Source organism: Plasmodium berghei, assembly GCF_900002375.2.
Source record: "Plasmodium berghei ANKA genome assembly, chromosome: 4".
In the NCBI taxonomy this organism is placed as follows: domain Eukaryota; phylum Apicomplexa; class Aconoidasida; order Haemosporida; family Plasmodiidae; genus Plasmodium; species Plasmodium berghei.
In genome coordinates, this window is record NC_036162.2 from 17469 (window position 1) to 40453 (window position 22985).

The window sequence follows — 22985 nt, forward strand, 5'->3', positions numbered from 1 at the left end:
TTAGACATAGTCTCAAGATTAAACATACGGAATGATAAATATATTTAATTAGTATTCAAAGACCAAAAACATTATCAAATTATAAAAAATTTAATTGCAATGTCCTCGAACCCTAACTCAAAACGTAGAATCAGTGAACAAAACTATGACCAATAAAACATGAACATTTCGGAATTAAGAATATTATAATTAAAAACTAAATTAATTTTATGTATGCATATGTATATATTTCTTGATTTTACAACTTTATGTTTCATTATTTTATTTTTATGTTTTATTTATTTGTATTTTTTTTAATTTTACATATTATATGTTTTACTATTAAAAGGGAATTTATAATTTGTATTTATTTATAAAAAAAGATGGTCGTCAATATTACTAACAATAAATAACTTTTTAAAATTAACAATTTTCCTAGAAAATGCTATTTAGTAAAGTTTTTATTAAAAGTAATAAACAAATAATAGACTGCTTGATTCTCATACTATAAATTTTATCATACTATTATTATTGTGAAGTAAAAAATATTGTTATTATAGTATTAGTAATATATAAAATTAACTAAATTTCTCAGATTAAATTAATTATTTTAATATTTAAAAATATAATAGGCATGCTTTATATTAAAAACTGTGAATTATCAAAGAAATTTTGTAAAACAAATGGAAAATAATAGGAAAACAATATTTTAATATAATTATTAATATAATATTTATATTATTATGGTCGTTTATTTATTAATATAAGTATATATAATTACATTAAAATTGCATGTTATCAAACTTATATCAAAACAAATATATGTTTTTATATTATTTTCTTACTTTTATATTTTTATTTTAAATGGTTGATTTTCTATTAGGTAAAAGCAACATTGTTTTTTTTCTATTATATATAAATATATATGTAATTTCATATATAATGGAAAATTTTATAAATTTTAAATTGAGCTTAATTATAAAAATATAATACTTGTGTATCCATAATTCTATATATTAAAAATGTTACTTATATAATATAATTAAAGTTATTTATTTTTAGATATTATAATATTAATGAAATTATGAATAATAGCATTTTATATTCATTATTTATCAAAGCTTTTGTTTTTGACGTCGTCTTGTGGTTTAATTATTTAAATATAAAATATATTAAACTTATAAATCTGATAAAAGCGTGCATTTGATCATTTAAATAATAGTTTTTATACTTTATTGGAGAAAATTATTAGCTTCTATTTTAATTATACTTGTGCTTATTTTTAGAGTTGTTAATTTTTAACTAAAAAAATACTAATATATATTTTAATATTTTGTTTGTAAACTTCAAAAATGAATAATTTTTATATTCAAATTGTTTTATTTCTTTTAATCATCTCCCTATATGTGAATAATAAAACCCTTGCAACTGAACCTGCTCCAGGAGAAAATGCAACATCCAAATAAACACGTCATTACCTTACGTAAGACAATACAACAATATATATAATATCTATATTTACATATTTCGTTATGAAAATGTTAATTTTACGTCTGTGCAACAATGTTGTAATATAAATACAATACCTTTGTTTTTATATATATAAAAATATGCTCATTTTGATCAATGCTAGTTCAGAAGAAATATATGAAAAAAATAAGCACATATTATGTACCGATCCAGAAGAAACTGTAGAAGCAGGTGAAGTTATGAAAGAAGCTGTATCACAATTAGTATATCATGCTACAAGTAAAGATAATTATGAATTATATGGAGTAAATCCTTATGGTAGTACATTTTTTTATAAAAAAAGACATAAAAACCTTACAGATGTTCTAAAAATTAAATTTAAAATTAATGATTCCGATAAGTTATCAATTAACGAACAATATTAAAGTTATAAACCAAATTAAAATAAAAAAATGATTATAATATATATACGTATATTTTTCTTTGTTTCCATTAGTATAATGAAATAATAAACGAGCTATGGGATCCATATAATGTCGTTTTTATAAATAAGGGCTCTGCTAAAAGTATTCAAAACATAAACAAATAGTCAAATTAACATATTATTGTTATTATTTATTCGGCAGTTCGTGATTTATTATTGCCATTGTTATATGATACTATCTATTGTTTCTCATATCTTCAAATTCATAATATTTTAATTTACATAATGCAAAATTATTATTTTTTTTAAAAGTTGTCCGTGTGTACAATCCAAATTTAGTAATGATACAACATCGTTACAAAAATTTCTTTGAGTCCGATCATAAATATTTTTATGCTTTAGCTGCAAATTTTGAAGTAAGGAAAAATTTCCTCTTATATTTCGTTATAAATCGTATTTTTCATATTATTCACAATAATTTATGCAATACAATTTTATTAATTTTGTAGGTATTAAAAAAGAAAACTGTATTAGTCATGGCTTCAACAGATATAAATGGTTACAACCCTTCCAAAGAAAAATATAAAAACGAAATAGTAAACAGTGAAAACTTATTCAAAACTGACATTGATTCTGAAGATGATATTAGAAAAGGAAAATTAAAAAAAACGTTTGTTAACATAGCTGGATATCTCATTGAAAAAAAAGACAGCAATTCTGATATCATCTATGTCGAATCTGTAATCGATATACAAATTTTAATAACATGACAATTTATTTCAACAATTTTTAAAAAAATATTGTTTTAAATAAATGTAGATATTTATAATATATTTTATAATTTGCAAAATATTTAAACATTTTATATATTCATCCATTTATGTTTTTTTCTTAGGTTGGTTTCCATGTTACCAGTCCCCTAAAGCGCTTGATTAGAAAAACTTTATGTTGACTCCCTCATAAATAAACATATATTTTTCAGCATCGTAATATTATAGAATTTATGTTAATAAAACGATTTATTTCCATGCATAATGATTAGTTTAAATTATCATAATAAAATGTTCTTTTGTTTTAAGAATGTTTTTTTGTATATTATTTGATCTTTTAATATTAGAATGTATCTATACGTATTAATTTTGTGAATACTACAAATAGAACTGTTATAACTTATGAATATCTTTTATTTATGATATTCCTTTCATTTAATTATTATCACCCTTTTTGTGTTTACAAATATAGACATCATCTATAGGCTAAAATTCGGGGGGATATTTCATATATTTAAACGAATTTTTATTTATGTATACTATTTGAGAAGATTTTAAACTAATAAGTGTTTCAAAATTAAATCAAACGAGACACATAAACCTCGAAAAAATAATATTATTAGCATCTCCAATTCTTTCTTTTATTATTTATATAGAATAACTCTTTGAAACTTTTAGCATAAATGTATTATCCATGTCTTCTAAAAAAGCAATGTGTTTATGGTTATTTAAAATACTTCATAAGGATCTCACGACATCACTATATTATATATAGATATATTTATTTGTTTATTTAATAGACTTTCAAACAACCAAATATTATTAAATATGAACCAATTAAATAAACTTGGACCCAGAAGTAGAACCATAAACACCTTGACACCGATGCAATTGCAACTAAAAAATAAAGATATTTTTTGTATTTTAAGTTTTTTATTTTATATTATATATCTTTCTAAATATAAAATATGTTTTACGTTCAAAACAAATAGAAAGAAATAACAAAGCTATAGTTTTTATATAATTGCCAGCATATTATATGTATAATTATATTCAAATCATATATATTAAAAAATATTCATTAAACTAAATATATTTCTTATATCATTTTCTTTATATTTTAAATTGCCGGGGTTGGTGGTAGCTAAAATTATACAACTTTGTAACATGTGCAAGGTATCATATATAATTCCATACATAATGGCATATTTTATAAATTTTATTTTAAAGTATGTTTTAGTTGAATGAGCTATACAACTCAAAAAACTTGTATATTAATAATGCAACATTAAAGATATTACATAATTAAATTTGTTTATTTTTATTTATTATAACATTTGATAACCCCAAATCCATAATATTATGCATACTCGTTTTATTTATGAAAGCTTTGGGTATCCAATACTTCAACCAAACTAATTAAATATAAAATATTTTGAACTTATAAATATAATATAGTTATGCAAATTTGACGTTTAAATATATATTTTTTAAATAAGTTTTATTTTTATTGTTTTTTCGAAAATTTGTTTGATTTTAATTTTATTTACAAAACTTTTCGAATTCCTGGTTTATAGTTTTTAATCTAAAAAAAATATAAATAAATTTATTAATATTTTGTTTATTAAAATCATTTTTTCTCTTTTAATATCATCCGTATATATGAGCAATAAAGCTTTTGCAGCTGAGGCAATTCAGATATTAAAGCTTTACGAAGATTTGATCGACCCCTAATATGTAAGAAAATATGACAGTATATATATTCACATCAAATATAATTCGTATTTATGGAAATGTATATCTACATAAGATTGAATAGTAAAAACATCAGTCTATAAATTCATTTATATTTTTTCTTTGCAAATTAAAAGAAGGTCGATTTTTCTCAATGATTATTCAGAAGGAACAATTGAAGAACAATCCTTCAACTCATGTGTATACCCTGAAGAAATTGAAATAGCAGAAAAGGTTATGAATGAAGCTGAACTGTTATTACAAAACCATGCTACAAGTACGGATTATTACAAATTATATCATAAATACAGTAAGGATTCAATTGCTTATTATAAGAAACATGGAAATACATTAATTTTTAAATTTAATTATAAAATCAAATACCCAGACAAGATATGAATTAACAAAGAAGCATTTTTAAGTCATAAAATTAAGTTAAAATTAAAAAATAATTATTACATATATATATGCGTTTTCCCTGTTCATTAATATAATTATATAATAAGCATGATATGGAATTCAAATGCCAAATATTTTGGTGATCAAATTGTTAAAGGTATTAATCAAATAATCAATCAATTTAATATACGATTCCCAATATCCAATATTTCATCTTTTATTATTTCCAATATTCTATAATACTGTTTTTTATATGTTAGTCGTTAATTTTCGTAATATGCTAATTTACATATATGTAAAAATATAATTTTTTTTTAGAAAAAGTTACACATGAATACTCTCCGAATTTAATAATGGTCCAAAACCGTTATATAAATACCCCTTTATCGTTCCATGGATATTATTATGCTTTAGCCAAAAAAGTTCAAGTAAGGAAACATTTTTTTCGCTCATCCCTTTAACAGTGAACATTTTCACATTATATAGCGCAATTTGTGCAAAACATATACATTTTTGATTCATTTTTAGGTATCAGATGACACAACTTTAATTGTCTATACATCATCTAATATAGATGACTATAACATTGTCGATAAAAAAAAATATACAAACACTATTGTAGAAAGTGCAAACTCATTCAAACCCAAAATTTATTCAAAAAAGGATATTAGAAATGGAAAATTGATAAAAATGTTTGTTAATTTATATGGATGTATAATTCAAAAAAAAAAACTGATTACGTTGATATTACCTATGCCCACTCTGTAAGAAATTTAAAAATTTTAATAACTTAATAATTTTATTCCCCAATTTATTTTGTTATTTCGTTATCCTATTTTAACATTTATATAAATGTAAATATTTATAATATATCATATTCATCCACACAAAAACTATAATATTTTCTTTTGTATATTTATACATTTTTGTTTTTTGTTCACACATTATTATTAATACCCCTAATTCTGAAGATTTATTAACTGAAATAATTCACTCAACAAAAATACTAAATATTCTGAAATTAGGCGTCATACTTTCCATGGAATAAATGCACATTCCTATAATGTTTGTTGTCATTTTAATGTTGTAATACATTGTTAATAAAATAAATTAGCTGTCACATATGATTTATATTTTAAATTATTGCCATAACCACGTTTTTTAATACTATTTACTTTATGTATAATTTATTTAAATCTTTTTAATATAATGATGTATATATTCATTTCGGTGAGTTCCATAAATATAAGCATTATAATTTATGAAAATTATTTCTTTATTCTACCTTTTCATATTAATATTGATAATCCTTTTATATGCAAAAATATATAAATTAGTATTTGTTTGTTACTATTTCTCTTATTTTCGTTATTCTTATACAACCACTCATTTGTATTAAAATAGTTATTATCAAGCATATAAATCATTAATTATATCAATAATCATTCTCTAAATCATTTATTAATAATTTATTTTATCTTTCTTTTTTCCTCTCTTAAATTTTGTCTTTGGAAGTGTTTTCGAAACCCCAATAATGAATACTAATATAAAAATCTTAGAAAATAAAATCAGAATTTTGTATATTATCTAATCAATAAATAGTTTTTAAAATATTATATTTTATAATTGCTTTGTTTTTTCCTTATACAAAATTCCTAAAAATATTGCTATTGCAAAAGTATAGTTACAATTGTAATTAATTTATTTACTAGTAATGGACTTAATTGTGTCGCTCTATATTTTGACATAATATCAGAATTTGGCGGTTCTGTTTCATTATATAATCCATTTTGTTGTGAAATTTTAGAGTTTATAACATAATTTTGTTTCGGTTTTTCCGATAAAATGGGTGGCAGATTTGCTGGTAAACTATTAAAGGAAGGACATCATTTTCCAATGTTACTATAATCATTTGAAAGTATAGATAATATACAACTATATGAGATATTTTTAGTATTATTCGAGTTATCACGAAAATATTCTTTATATTTTTCAACAAATTTATTAGTATTTTCTAGAAACTTATCACCAATATCATTTTTCATAACATTATGATATAGATTGCATAATATTTTAAATGTATCATAAATTTTAGGCATATGCTTAACACCAATATATATATCGAATACATTTTTTTGATTTATAAGACCCTTATAAGTTTTATATTCCGTACCATTTTTTATATGTTTATTATAAAATTCATTTATATTAGAAAATTATGTGTTTAGCTTTTGGTTTAATTTATAATTAACCACATAATAATGTGTACAAAAACATTCACATTTTCATATGCATAGATTTGAAAATTAATTTGATACGTGATAATATATTAAATAACCATAGACACCTACCGTTAGTATATCAAGACCTGTATTGCAATTTCTTTTTCCTAAGCTTCAATTATAGCAATATCCATTGAAAAACTTCTATATTTAAATTGATAATTTCCAGAATTCTCAAATTTATCGGAAGAAATACCCTCAAATTACTAAATATATTGCACTAAGAACTTTAAACAAATTTAATACAATATGTACTAATGAAAATTTTATTAAAATAAAACTTAATGCAATTTATAGGTAATATAGGATTTGAAATATTAAGAATATGTTTTTATTAAAACATTGTATATACTAGATGAACATTCATTATAATGAAATTATATTTAGTCAGTATGTTAACCAACATTATTCTACTTTTATATATACTTCACAAAATATATGTTATAGTTGTTTAAGTTATATGTATACCTGATGTCTTTAGTTAAACATATTCTTATTATTTAAATTAATATAGAATAATAAAACAATATTAATTCTAAAGGAATTTTATATTTCTGTTTATGGTAATTAAATAATTTCTCTAAATTAGGGCTTATTAATGCATACTTTGTCATACTATATATAATACAATATATGCACATATCATTATTCTTAATAATATTTCGTATAACTTTATTATAAAAATATGAGTAGTTTTATAGTGAAATTAAAATATATTTCCTTATATTTATGTCTTCATGTAGAACTGAAATGCTATCATATCTTGTTTTAATAAATTGTGGCCCAAATTTAATATTATTGTGAAAATATAAATAACTAAGAAATTCAGTATTAGTATAATTTTTAAAAGTATATAAATAGTTATTTTGTAATAGAGATTAAATATTTACGCACCTTTTCTAGTGCTATATAACCAATTTTTTATTTAAAATTATGTTAAGCTATTATAATAACATTAATAAACTTCTAAAAACAATTCAATATTAAATACGACGAAATAAATGCATATATAAACCTTCGATTAATCGGCAAATATATATAATTTTATTTATTATTTTTACATTTGTGATTATATATATACACATATGTATAATGTATTATACAGAAAACTAATCTCTGTAAAATATATTTCAAATTTTCAGTATTTACATAATATTAGTAAACAAAATGCTGTAATATATTAAATGGGAAGTATTAAAAAATTAATATTTCACAAAAAAAAAACGAAAAACAACAATAGAATGCATATATATTTGTGCAAATACACATATGGAAATATATGGGTATAAATGGAAAGTGTCAAAAATTAATTATTTTCTTTGTGCGTAAGTCGTCTTCTTTAATTTCTTTAATCAACTTGTTACTGTAAATATTCTTAATTACTTCTGAATGGTTATAATTTTTTACATGCCCATATAAGTACAAATCATATATAATTTTTTGTATTGGAAAATAAAAAGGAAATGTAAAAAAATTATAATTTGAAAAAGGAGGGAATAAAATTTGAATAGAAAAATGATTTATAGGAGATGGGTAAGGTGAGCCCATATACATATATTTTTTTAAAGCTTGTATTTTATTTTTAATATTAGTATCTTCTAACTTTTTGAAAAATGTATTTAATATAGATTTGTTTTCTGTATCTTTCAATATATTTGTATATATATTAATATAATTTTCATTTAACTTATCTATAATATTTGCTTCATTTATATTTTCCATATGTTTATTATCACTATTAATAGAGTTTATTCCTATGTTTTTTTTTCTCTCTTTAATAATTTTATTTAATTCAAGCAAAATGCTTACAATTTCTTCATTATAATCTTGATCACAATCTCTATATTTGTTACACATATATTTATAATGAACACCTTTCCCTTTACTAATAACAAGGAAGTATAAAAATATGTCCATAATGAAATAAGCATAATTATACAAATGTAACAAACAGCTTAAATCTTTTCTTTTTAAATTTTTAACATCATACATAATCCCTTTAAATAAAATAGTAAGATTCAAACATGAATTGCTATATGGGTTATTTAATATAATATAATCATAACAATTATAATACACATATAACTTATTACTGTTGTTTATTTTACCATTTTTTATATGCACATATTTATCATCAATTTGTACGTTATTTAATAATGGCTCATAATAATTTGCCTTAGTATTTTTTTCATCGAATATCTTAAAATTTTTTCTAACATTAATTATGTCTGTATAAATATTATTTTTTATTAATCTAATATCATTATCATTTAATATATTGTTGCAATATATGCATTTGTCCATGTTATTTATGTTTAAACTTAAGCAACTGTTACACACCTTCTTATACAGCCTATTTGTATAGTACTTTTTTTTTTCATGTGAATAATAAATTCCCCTTCTTACAATCTTTAACATTTTTGAAAAAGCCAGATTAACAAATATACGGGTACATATGTATGTATTCGTAAGTAAATCTGTATATATACTTCATAAACAAATATTCCCTATTAAACATTCCTATACATTATTATGTAATTCTTTATTTCATATAAAATATAGATAAAAGGCATCCCTTTTTTATTTCTTCCCCATTTAATGTATACTCCTTAAGCTTATGTTTTTCTCATCATATGTTTTATATTCCTTTTGTAAAATCTAGCGTTATATATAAATGTACCTCCATAAAAAAAACATATAAGGTCACCCATATTTCCATTCAAAATCTTTCAATTATTTATCCATTCTTAGAAAATGTTATTTGCAGTTTCTCTAATTATGCTTGTTTTAGCAGATTTTTATTTAATTTGATTTATTTTAGATTTGTTTCTTCTTTCATCGCAATTTTTGAAAACAACATAAAAATCATATAAATGATAACAGCACAAACCACTAAAATTGTAAATAAATTAAAGAAAAATAATGACAAATAATCATAAAATGTACATAATCATAGATATTCATATAAATTATACCAAATTTCTTCAGAAAAAATAATATTTTTAATAATTTTTTTTATAAATTTTTAATTAAAGTAGTGTTTTTTCTTATATATTCAGGCGTTATTTACAAACAATGAGAACAAAGTATCTACATATATTTATATGTGCGTATGATTTTTTATACAAAAAAAATAAATTAATGTTACAAAAAAAATTTACGCAGTTCCATATAAATATATTTTTTATAATATAGTGTGCATATTCCAAAAATTAAGTCGAGTAATTTTTATTTTGTTCACCACAAAAATTTACGCTGCGATAATAAACATAATTACTCATATATATTTATTTATATTACAAATGAATAATATATAACTCCCAGCGCATTCCAAAGGTAAACAAATTATAAAAGAGAATCCTACTACACTTAAAAGGCCACAAATTTAATGTTATCTAAAATATATTGTACATATGCTTCTTTCCTTTTTTTCAAAATAAAATTATAATTCTTTAAAAATAGGGAAAATTGTCAAATTAAAAATAATCGGTAAGAATATATATATATCCGCACAAAGATCTATGCTAACTGTAAATGTTGTTCAAAAGTACATAGTTTTTATACATCACATTAGTTTAATTAAAATTTAAAGTTATCATAAGGATTCCATTTAATCGGAAAGTTTTCTGGTGTCGCATCTTCATTTTCTTTCCAAATCTAAAAAAAAAAATTGAATGAATGAGGTATTAGAAAATATATAAATCGAACATATTAAAATAACCATGCAAATATTATTATGCGTTTCGTACTACTTATATAAACATGCGAATATTTATTAATCTACATTCTCTTATATATTACCTTTATGGATTTATCGCCATGCGTTGTTATTAACCGGGTCTCACTTTTATCAAAAGCCATTGATAAAGTGGAATTTTCACAATCAACTGTTCCAGGTACAACTTTATTTGACAATGTATCATATTTATATCCACTTGACCAATCATAAAAATGAAGCTGACCATTATTACTACCTAATATTAAAATTGAAGAATCACTAAAGTAAGAATCTTGCTTAATTAAACTACAATTTACTATTGAATTAAAACCTGTAATATTTCTGTCAAATTCGGCATCTGCTCCACACCATACTTTAACATTATCTGGAGCACAACTACAAAAACTATATTCAAAAGGATGTATGGATAAAGATCTAATACTTTTTTTATGATGCGTTAATGCTATTCTGCATTTGCCATTATTTAAATCCCATAATCTTATCATTTTATCTTGAGAACCTGATATAACTTGAGGTTCAACAGATTGCGAAGATAAGGACATAATTGTTCCTGTATGCCCTGATAATACAAAAATTGAATTTTTTGTTCTTATATCCCATACTCTAACTACTGCATCTCTTCCTCCGCTCATTAATATATCTAATGATGGGTGCAAAGATAAACAATATACGCCAGATAAATGACCATGATAATCTCTTATCACTTTGTTATATTCCAAGTCCCAACATTTAACTCTGTTATCTTCACCACAACTAAATAAATATGGGTTTCTTTTAGAAATTTTTATATCTCTTACACTATTTATATGCCCCGTTAAGGTTAATTTTAGTTTACAGGTAGCTAAGTCCCATATTTTAATTAATCGATCATTAGCTCCCGTTGCAAACCACTCATTACTTATATCAACATCAACGCAATTTACCCACCCCGAATGACCTAATATAACTCTATATAATTTATATGGATAGTGCCATTTAGGTTTTTTTATTTTTTTATATATATCTAAAGTTTTAATATTACTTAGTGCATTACTACTTAATATCGATTCGTCTGATTTTTTTATAATAGGCTCATTAAATATTTCATTTTTGTGCTGATTATTATTAAAAGGAAATATACTACTATTTTTAGTATTTTTATCATCCATAATATTTCCGTTTTCACTTTTATAATTAGATAACGCATTTGTATTCATATCATTCACATTTAAAGAAATATCTTCGTGTGTTATTGGGTCATCATTTATAATACTATTTATTATTGAACTTTTTTTTTTTTTTTTTTTTTTCATATTTTTTTCATTTCCTTTTTGTATATCACTTGTTTCCATTTTTTTTATATATAACTTTTTTACAGATGAATATTCATCCATTTCTCTTATATTTATGTTCATTTTTATAGAAGTTAATTTCTTTAAAACATTTTCCCTTAAATTACTTCTTCGTGCTTTTAATTCATTTTCTTTATATCTGTTTTCATAAGATTTAGTGTTTTCTTCATCTGGAATAGCTAAAGCAGATATCGATTTTAAATCTTTTATTTTGTTACTATTCTCATAATCATCATCTTCATCATTTATAATTATTCTATTGTTTATGTTTTGGTCATATGCTAATAAATTATAATTAAATGGTGTCAATATATCATTCCCCATGAACATATTTTTCGATAAGCAAATGTGTTTTTTTAAATCTTCTTCGCCACCATATTCTGTTTCATTTTCATATTCTTCTTTTTCACTATTTTCATCTTCATGTTCTTTTTCTTCATTCTTTTCAACTTCATTTATTTTATCATCATCGTTTCCCTTACTTTTTTCTAATCCAAAAAATCTTTTCATTTGTTTTTGTGTTGCTAGGAATTATATTGTTACTTTAACGCTTTTACTCGAATTAAAAGATTTAATTGGGGTCTAAACGCATATTTATACATATATATGTATATATGCTTATATATTTATATTTATACGTCATCTATATAATAATGGATATTTTAATTAAAGATTATTTTATGATATATATATGATATTTATATACATCCAAGCTTGTTGCTATATAAAAAGTTATTTTTTTATTTGCATTTATAAAAAATATACATTAAAACATTCTAATCATTCCGAAGAAATTCATAACATATAGTATTGTATGTACTTAAATATGCATACATGTAAATTATATATGATGTATACGTATTTATTATATATTTACATAAAATATATATATTCCATGTTTAAAAGGAAAAATAAAATAAATTATTTATTACATTAAAAAATGTTCCATAATAAAATATAAGGGGCATATAAAAAAAAATCATTATATTTTAATAATTATTACAGTAATATTTCTAAAAAATATATATAATAAAATAAGCAGTGCGAATGATAAAATAACCATTATTGCAATGAAAAAATATATATATAAATTATTCTATAAAAAACAAAGGAAATTAATGGAACGAAGGTATATATTATATTAACACATAAAGTTGTAATAAATATATACTCATTTTTCCTTATATAACAATTATTATCATATTTTTGTTTACAAATTAATCACATCGTATATTTTAAAAATGATATATATAAATGAATATCCCACAAATGCTAAAGAAGCACAAAATCAGAAAAACAACTATCCAAGTAAAACGTATCTAAGCATAATTACGTTATAAATTTCCATTTTATTCGTAAAGTTATTTTTATGCCATATACATGTATTATGATATCATTTAATAACAGCTATATAAAACTTAATGAAAGCAAATACAAATAAATAATTATAACATTTATGTCATGCTATATTATTGCAAAATTGGTGTTGTTATTATATACTTAATTTGTATTTAAAAACGAGGGGAAAAAAGTGATATATTTTAATTTAAGAAAGATACCCCTATTCGTAAGGAGTTATATATTTCTTCATAACAATTTCAACCATACACATATATGAATACGTTGAGCTAATTTTCCATCAAATAATATACATACCTTTTTAGCTTTCCATTATTTAGGCAAGGAAAATAATTATTCATATCATAAAAAATTATGAGTTATTAAATGCAATTATGCCCATATACAAGTGAAAAAATTTGTATCAAAGGTGTTTTATGGAAATATGAAAACTTTAGGTTTCTTTTTTATATACATGATAGGTGCATAGTTAAAAGACATAAATTTTATGCATCCCTTTTCGCATTTTTAGTAAATGGATTAGTAAACAAATACGGATTATATAATAATATATACACATTTCCTTCAATATTTATATATTCATGCAATTTGGTATAAGCGATGTATATCTAATTATCGTGTGTATATCATGTAAGAAACGTTGTTATTAATAAAATAAACAAAATAATATTATACAAGAATTTTGCAATAATACAGTGATTAATTAATAATTTTTTTTTAAATTAAATTACAAATAGAGTCGTATGTTCTATTCTTATGTATTTTTTTTCATATACCATACACAAAATAGCCAAAACGTATAATTTTTTAAATAGCTAGCTACATTGTGAACAATAAAAAACGGAAAATCTTTTAAAATACAAGTTATAAAAAGGAAATTAATACTTTAAATTCATAAAAATATATATATATATATGACTACCCCTCCTCTATAGGACGGCTGGATATATAACAAGGGAATTAAAACTTTAATGATGTACTTCTTAATCTATTTTTTTTGTTCTTTTAAATATGTGTATTTTTAATGTAAGTAGATTGCTAAGAGTAGTTAAATAAACTATACGCTAGCTATGTAAAAAGAAAAACACATAAAATTATTATGTGCATCCTTATATAATATCCTCATATTTCTTTTACTTTATTACTCAGAATTTCTATATAAAATAATGTTTATCATCATTAAAAAAAAAAAAAAATTTTGTTAAAAATAATAGTATTAAAATAATAATAAAAAAGCCAATTTGTGATATTGCTTATTTTTTATTTTTATTTATACATGTAAAATTCGCATATATATTTAATATACGTTTTTTTCGTTTTTTTAATTTCTTACATATATTTTACGTACATTCTTTACGTGAAAATTATTTTATACATTATTTTTGTTAATATAAAACAATGCTTAATTTAATTTTTCTATACATGAAAATACATAAAATATTCTTGTGATAATTATATAAATATTTTAGTAAATTGTGAAAATGAAAATTAACATAAATAAAATATAAGTAAAAAAACTAAGTGTTTATAAGCTTACATGAGAATACATACTTTTTTATGCCCATTTTTATTACATAAAACATTCCTTTATATAATCAATTTCATTGCATTTTTTGTAAACATATAAAAGTAAATATAATAAAAAAAAATTAAAAGAGGATCAAAAACCTACATATTACATTCACTCTAATAATAACATTTTTATGAATACCTTATGCAACATTCATAATTTGGCTTAATTTAATGAAGATCAAAAAAATGAATTTTCTTAAGATTATGTCAAATGGATAGATAAAGAGAAAGTTGCATTTTACTGTTTTTTTCATTAGAATATATAACCTACAATCTAATCAGTAGTATTGTAATAACAAACATTTTGTACATGATTGCATATATAGTTATGAACATATATATACATAAGTGAAATATATATATTTATATGAATAATACAAATTAAAAATGACATATATTATACATATTATTTGCTAATTTACAAAATAAACAATAAATTAATAAAAGAACAACAAAACATAATTGTTTTATGTTGTGTTTTAAATGATACTAGGACACCAATAAGACGAATTGTTGTATTCATTATTTGTGTTAACAGTATAACCCCAAATTTTAAGAACACCCCATATTCATCAATATCAGAATTTGGAAAAAATTAAACCAAATTTTATATTATAAATATATTAACAATATACATTATATACATATATTTATTTTAGTTGTAGCACTTAATGCGTTAATTTAATATATTTGTATTGTTATGCTTATTACATTTAGTGTAACATAGCCCTTTAATTTACTAACGAAATCACTGAATATATATACTATATTTCCATTTTTTACATTAGTAATAATTTATTTTATATTTTGTCATGGATAAATAGAGAAAAATATAGCATTTTTCCTTTTCTATTTTTTTTGCTTCTTCTTACCATAGATTTATTATTTTTTCCATTTTATATTTTTTGGTAATGTGTGTATTAAATTCATTTAATTTCATTTACGAATAAATATATTATAAATATGTTTATTTCATTCGAGGCTTAGTGACAGAACTGCATTAGAAAAAAATATATAGTGATAAAAGAAGTGACCATAAGTGTGTATTTTTTTTTATATTTTGTAATTATGCATATAATCGTCATAATAATAAAATGGTTTAAATACCTATTTTTAACTTTTTCATTTTTATATTTATTGTTATTTTATTTTTTTATTTATTCGTTTATCGCTACCTTTGTTCTTATTTCGATCAAATAGTTGGTGTGTTCAAATTGCTTCTTTATAATGCATGTATATTCCATAAATAAGCACACGTATTATATGCACATATCTATATCTTCGTAGGAATGCATGCTAGATTTTTTTGATAAATAATGCAATAATTATTCCTATAATTTGTAAAATTCACAAGATATTACACTTATTTATACCAATATATAATAGAAATTCATATACGAAAATATTGCTTCATTTATTTTTTTTAATAAGAAAAAAAAATATATAATGAATATATAAAATTTTAGTATGCTTTGAAATATAAAATGAGCGAAAGAAACATACTGCATGATACATATATAAATAGGAAAAAATATATTTATGCATGTATATTTGTTTATATATATATACATTTAATTATTTATTTGTTTCAAATAAATGAGATCAAAGGCAAATAATTAATTTAAAAAAAAACAAAACCAAAGAAAAAGCACCACCAAATAAACAAATATTCAAAAACAAATAGAATACCCTCCACATAAACACATATACCTTTACAATAATATCATTGAAACAATGAGTTATAGCGATTCGATCTCTGCATCAAATAATAGTAGTAACCAGGATGCTACATCTGGAAAATTGCAATATACTGAAAGTGATGATGAAGGAAGTGATGAGTATTGCCCAGGAGGTTATCATCCAGTTGAAATAAATGAAATATATAATGATCGTTACAGAATTGAAGGAAAATTAGGATGGGGTCATTTTTCTACAGTTTGGATTGCAACCGATTTAAAAAGTAAACCATTAAAATTTGTTGCTATAAAAATTCAAAAAGGTTCAGAAACATATACAGAATCTGCTAAATGTGAAATAAATTATTTAAAAACGGTCAAAATAAATTCTTTTGATTCTTCATGGGTTGAATTTAAAGAACAACAAAGAGAAAGATTATTTCATTATAATATGACAAAAGGTGTTGTTTCGTTTATTGACAGTTTTGAGCATAAGGGACCAAATGGCACACATGTATGTATGGTGTTTGAATATATGGGTCCCAATTTATTATCTTTAATTAAGCATTATGATTATAAAGGTATACCAATTAATTTAGTTAGAAAAATTGCTACTCACGTGTTAATAGGGTTACAATATTTACACGATGTTTGCAAAATTATACATAGTGATATAAAGCCAGAAAATGTAGTTGTTTCTACACTTACGAATATACCAAAGCCTAGAGATTATACTAAATCTAAATTAGCAAATAATAATGATGATACAAATATAAAAAATGTTACTAAAAACCATTGCACTTCGCCATCTCGTCCAGAACAAGAAAATAATATAAACACCGAAAAGGATTTTGATAAAGTAGAACCACAAATTGATGAAACAAAGCAAGGTGAAACAGAACAAGATGATACAGAATCTAATGCAACCGCAGTAAAGGAACAAAATGAATTTGATAATGTTGACTGGAATAAATTAACTAAAAATGAAAAAAAAAAATTAAAAAGAAAGAAAAAAAAAATGTTTAAAAAAGAAAGATTAAAAATGAATGAAGCTAATAATACAGAAAAAAACCAACAAACAAATAACGAAGCAAAAATTAATAATTTGAGTCACGCTGAAGATAATAGACAATTTAAAAAGGAAGATAACGAAAATTTTAGAAATATAGAATGTATAAAAACTGATGATATTTCATTAGAGCAAATACAAATTTCTACTAAAATGACCCCTAATAATAGCATGAACGCAAATCCGAAAGTTAATATAAATACAAACAAAGACAATAGTACCATATCTGGTGATTGTAATAATCAAAACTTAAATGAAAATAGTGATATGAAATTATGTAAAGATGAAACCAAAATGGATTCAAAACAAATTATTTCTAACACAGTGGGAAAAAAATTATCATTTGTTAATGCAAATATGGATAATTTTTCAATAAATGAAAATAAATTATCAGATCTATCAAAAGAAGAAACAAAAGAAAACACAAAATGCTCCATAATAGAAGATAATGAAAAAAACAAAATTGATGACAATAATAACAACCTTAATATAAAAAAAAAAAAAAAAAAAATCAACGAGCCACCATATGTTAAACATAGACTTAAACCTTCCAATTCAGACCCATCTTTACTTACTACCTATTATAACATACATGCTATACAAGAAACGCTGACAAGAAAACCGTATCATTATAACAATTACTTTTTAAATAATCCAGAAAAATTTGGATATGATAAATCACCGCAATTATTGCGTAGATTGCCAATAGATTATTTAAGAAATGATAGCTCTTTGGAGGCCAGTAACAATAGCTGTAATGATAATAACGAAAATACTAACGATACATATTCTGAAAAATCCGAAATATATGTAGATAAAGATGCTAACAAGTTTCCTATTTATTGTGGTATGTTTAATCATCTAATACATCCAGAAGCAATGAAATTACATGAATCAAATAAAAAAAAAAATATATATTCTGAAGTCCCAAATGAAAATCAATCATTGGGAAATAATAAAAATACTAATAAAGTTGTTTATATTAAAACAGAAGAAGGTGATTATTGTATTAGGCCTTATGATCCTACTGTATATTATCATGAAAAATCTTGTTATAAAATTTGTGATTTAGGTAATAGTTTATGGATTGATGAATCAAGATATGCAGAAATACAAACACGACAATATAGAGCTCCAGAAGTTATATTAAAAAGTGGTTTTAACGAAACGGCAGATATATGGTCATTTGCTTGTATGGTATTTGAATTAGTAACTGGAGACTTCTTATTTAATCCACAAAAATCAGATATATATGATAAAAACGAAGAACATTTAAGTTTTATAATCGAGGTTTTAGGAAATATACCAAAATCGATGATAGATTCAGGATATAACTCACACAAATATTTTAATAAAAACACGTATAAACTAAAAAATATTAAAAATATAAAAAGATATGGATTATATAAAATATTAAAATATAAATATGGTTTACCAGAAAAAGAAATAAATCCATTATGTAGTTTTCTATTACCTATGCTTTCAATAGATCCTCAAACAAGACCGTCAGCATACACTATGTTACAACACCCATGGCTTAATATGGTAGATTTAGAAGATGATGAACAGACAAATACTAATAATAGATCTTACTCTATTAATACTGTAAATTTCAAAAATCAAACACATTATGATATTTATCAAGATAAAATTAATAACAACGATAATAATAACACAAAATATTTATCACAAAATCATGATAAATATTCAAATTTTGATAATATACATGCAAATACTTTAATACAGCAATTTGATGAAGGTTCTGATGATAGTTATGAAAATCAGCATGAAATGCAACATCCATATCAAAAATATCATTCACATAATAATCATATAGATGAGTATATCGATGGCATGGGAATCCACGATAAGGAATATGAAAGACAATATGAATATCACAATAAATACAATAATAGGGGTTATAATGACCCTTCAAATCTTTATTCTGGAAATTTTAATAAGCAAATAGCTAAAGAACATTATATGCATAACTCACCAACTAATAAAAGGGATTATATGTTTTATTCAAAAAATATTCCAACAAACATACCAATGAATCACCAATATAACTTTATTAATGATGTAAATAACTATGACAATAATAATGCTCCTAATAATCATTTCTTCAAAAGCAATCCTAAATATGATATGAATATACCAAGGAATTATAAAAAAAAATCAAGTGTAGTATACAGTGAAATTCCACACAAAAAATATGATGATGATATAAGTTATTATGATAACAATCCTGGATATAAATATATCCAAAACTATGAAAAACGAAATGATTTCAAACACGAACATGGAAGCGATATGGATGATAAGGATGAAGAAGAGGATGAAGATGAAGAAGAAGATGACGACGAAGAATATGAAAGGAGTCAATATACTAATGAGAATGATAATAGTACTCAATCCCATAACAAAATAAATTTTAATGATTATTATGATAAAAATAACAATATTTATGAAAACAAAAATAATATAGAATCATATTTAAAGAAAGTAAAAAATCACCATAAAAATAAACTAGTAAATGCAATGCAGAATAATGAATTAAATAAATGTAAAAATTACGAAGCTATAAAAAATAGAGAAAACACAAATGCACAATTAAAAGAGCAAACCACATTTAAACTCAATGAAAAAAATATTGATAATACAAAAAATAAATTAATTGAATTAGAGCAAAATTATAATCCTCAAAATTTGGGAGAATTAATAAATATAAATCCTAATAAAAAGTTTGATAAATTTGAACAAATCGAAAAAACGCATATAGAAACTAAAAATGCACAAGGCCATTTATCAGCCCACAAAAAATATATCCATGAAAAGTACGAAGACGATAAGGAAAATCAAATAAACTGCAAAGTTGTTAACAAAAAAAAATCGTTTGCTTTTACGTAAAAAAAAGAAGTAAAGCATTCATACTATTTTCTACCAATTAAATATCAATACACAAAACAATCATATATATAGGAAATATTCAAAAAATGCATATTTGTTTTTATGTATGTCCTTTCTATATTTTTCATTTTTATATCCCCAGAATGTAGAATATTATTAGTACCATTTTTTATATTAAAACATATTTTTGAAGATTATGAAGATTTATATTTACCCCTATATTAGGATATTTTTTACTATTTTATGATATAATAATTATTATTTTTAAGATAACAATCATTATTCAGGCAATTTGTTATCAATTAAAAATGTAATAGACATAAGGACACATGTATTTATAAACACCTGCATAATACGCATATGTATTGTGCATTTATATAAATGCTTATTTATTTAAAAATAAAAAAAGGTGTAAAATATACTCAATATAATTTTTTTTCAGTAGCATACAGCATATACACTTATAGAAAGGATACATATTATTCATTTAAATAAAACTGTTTAATTAGCATTTTTTAGGTATAAAAATATGTAGACAATCGATGATAAAGCATTTTTCCCTAAAAGCTTTATAATTATTTTTTTTCCATTACATTTACCTTTTTTTATTCGAGCATTAATCCCATATATATTTCTTATTTATCGAAACCTTATAAATTAAGGTTATTATAATTAAATCAACATGTATGCGTTGTTTTTACACGACAAATTTGTTATTATTATCATTATATATTTCGTTTTATTTCACCACTTATTATTTTATTTTTTTTATTTTTTTTTAATTAAAAACACCGAAAGTACACTAAATATAAAATAATAAATAGGCTATTGCTAAAAATTATATATAAATGGAAAATTAAAAAGGACTTAAATCCTAAAATTTTTCAAAATCAAAAAATTCCTATAGTTAATATGGAGAATAGAGATAATAATTACCTTAATTTTCTATATTCTTCTCAATATTATGGCTTTACCTTTTTCCATAGGCATATGCATCCTTTATAGTTGTATATTAACTAAAATAACAGATATATGCCATAGTATATATATATATATAACATCAAAATAAAAGATAAAAAATAAACTAATAAAACAATTGAAAATATATTTCATTAAAATTATTTCAATACATTGTACTATAATTATAAATATCTCAAAAAAACGAAAAGCCTTAAAGACTATAATTTATTTACACACACAAATCCGCATCATTTTCGTTATAGTCTTGTATCTTTATTATTAATGATACTTTATGATAGTATAAATTATATTAATAAATGATATGATATATACAAATTGAACAAACCTGCTAATACTTGCATTCACACATTTTATCAGTTTGCATTTTATATATCAAATTATAATACAAGTTTTTTTATATTAACAAAATTATTATTGTGTAAGTGTATGAACGTTCATAAACATATCTATATATGTGCAACTATGCTTGCATTATGTGGAGGATATTTATTATATTATTGGTACATATTTTTTTCATGTTTATAAATATTTAATAAGTTTATTTCTTTTATTTTTAATTAATAACTTCTATGTTGTTTTGCTTTTCCACACCACATTCCCTTTTTACACTTCATATCATTTATAAATTTATTATATATAGCACGTAGTTAAAATAATCGAATTTCCAAAAAGAGCGAATATGCACATTTAATTATTTATTCATTATTTTACCTATAAAAAATACAGTATATTACATACATGCACAATATTATTACATTGTCATTTAAAATATATCTCACATATGTAATATATTTTTATTTATTTATGTTTAGTATATAGTTGCTTATCGTATTATGGGATATATTTTGTTTATTAGATCATAAATTTTTATTAATTTTATGAAAATAAACTAAAGGAGAAAAAGAACAAAAAAACAAAATGCCCAAGGAATGAACTTAATTTACTTTAAAAAGTATATAACACAGAATATTATAAAAATAAAGAGCTGAAATATTCAAAGGAAAAAAATACTTATTACAGTAAAATATTTTATAATAAGGCTCATATAATTTATATAAGTATAAAAATGTATGAAAAAAGGTGTAATGAATATAAATATATAATTTAAAGCTGATGAAAGTAGGGTGATGGATAAAAATAGATAATGATGAATACGCCATGTTACTGAAATAGAAAAGGAAAACAAAGAGAAACAAAAAAAAATATATATCAAAATTAGTCAATATATCTAAGTTACTAAATTTTGCAAAACTAAAAGCTGATAAAAAAACTAAAAGAAAACTTAACATA

The 22985-nt window shown here is 22.0% G+C and overlaps 3 protein-coding genes and 3 pseudogenes across 3 annotated transcripts, besides 3 other annotated features; 3 read left to right on the forward strand and 3 right to left on the reverse strand.

Annotated features, from left to right (window-relative positions):
- The first annotated feature begins 1331 nt into the window (after nt 1–1331).
- On the forward strand, nt 1332–2825 carry PBANKA_0400700 (annotated as a pseudogene).
- Nucleotides 1332–2825: a sequence feature (fam-a protein, pseudogene).
- Nucleotides 2826–4430: 1605 nt separating this feature from the next.
- On the forward strand, nt 4431–5824 carry PBANKA_0400800 (annotated as a pseudogene).
- Nucleotides 4431–5824: a sequence feature (fam-a protein, pseudogene).
- Nucleotides 5825–6245: 421 nt separating this feature from the next.
- PBANKA_0400850 lies at nt 6246–7278 on the reverse strand (annotated as a pseudogene).
- Nucleotides 6246–7278: a sequence feature (PIR protein, pseudogene;~BIR protein, pseudogene).
- A 1079-nt stretch (nt 7279–8357) lies between these two features.
- On the reverse strand, nt 8358–9476 carry PBANKA_0400900 (conserved protein, unknown function; the record flags this gene model as incomplete). The annotated part of the gene is made up of 1 exon (XM_034567818.1): nt 8358–9476. The coding sequence occupies one exon, from the start codon at nt 9474–9476 to the stop codon at nt 8358–8360; it is 1119 nt and encodes a 372-aa protein (XP_034420066.1).
- A 1161-nt stretch (nt 9477–10637) lies between these two features.
- On the reverse strand, nt 10638–12638 carry PBANKA_0401000 (pre-mRNA-splicing factor PRP46, putative; the record flags this gene model as incomplete). Its single annotated transcript, XM_034567829.1, has 2 exons — nt 10638–10715; nt 10860–12638. 2 exons carry the CDS (start codon nt 12636–12638, stop codon nt 10638–10640), a joined length of 1857 nt encoding a protein of 618 aa, XP_034420067.1.
- Nucleotides 12639–16793: 4155 nt separating this feature from the next.
- PBANKA_0401100 (serine/threonine protein kinase, putative) lies at nt 16794–20714 on the forward strand (the record flags this gene model as incomplete). The annotated part of the gene is made up of 1 exon (XM_034567841.1): nt 16794–20714. The coding sequence occupies one exon, from the start codon at nt 16794–16796 to the stop codon at nt 20712–20714; it is 3921 nt and encodes a 1306-aa protein (XP_034420068.1).
- Between the last annotated feature and the right edge of the window lie 2271 nt (nt 20715–22985).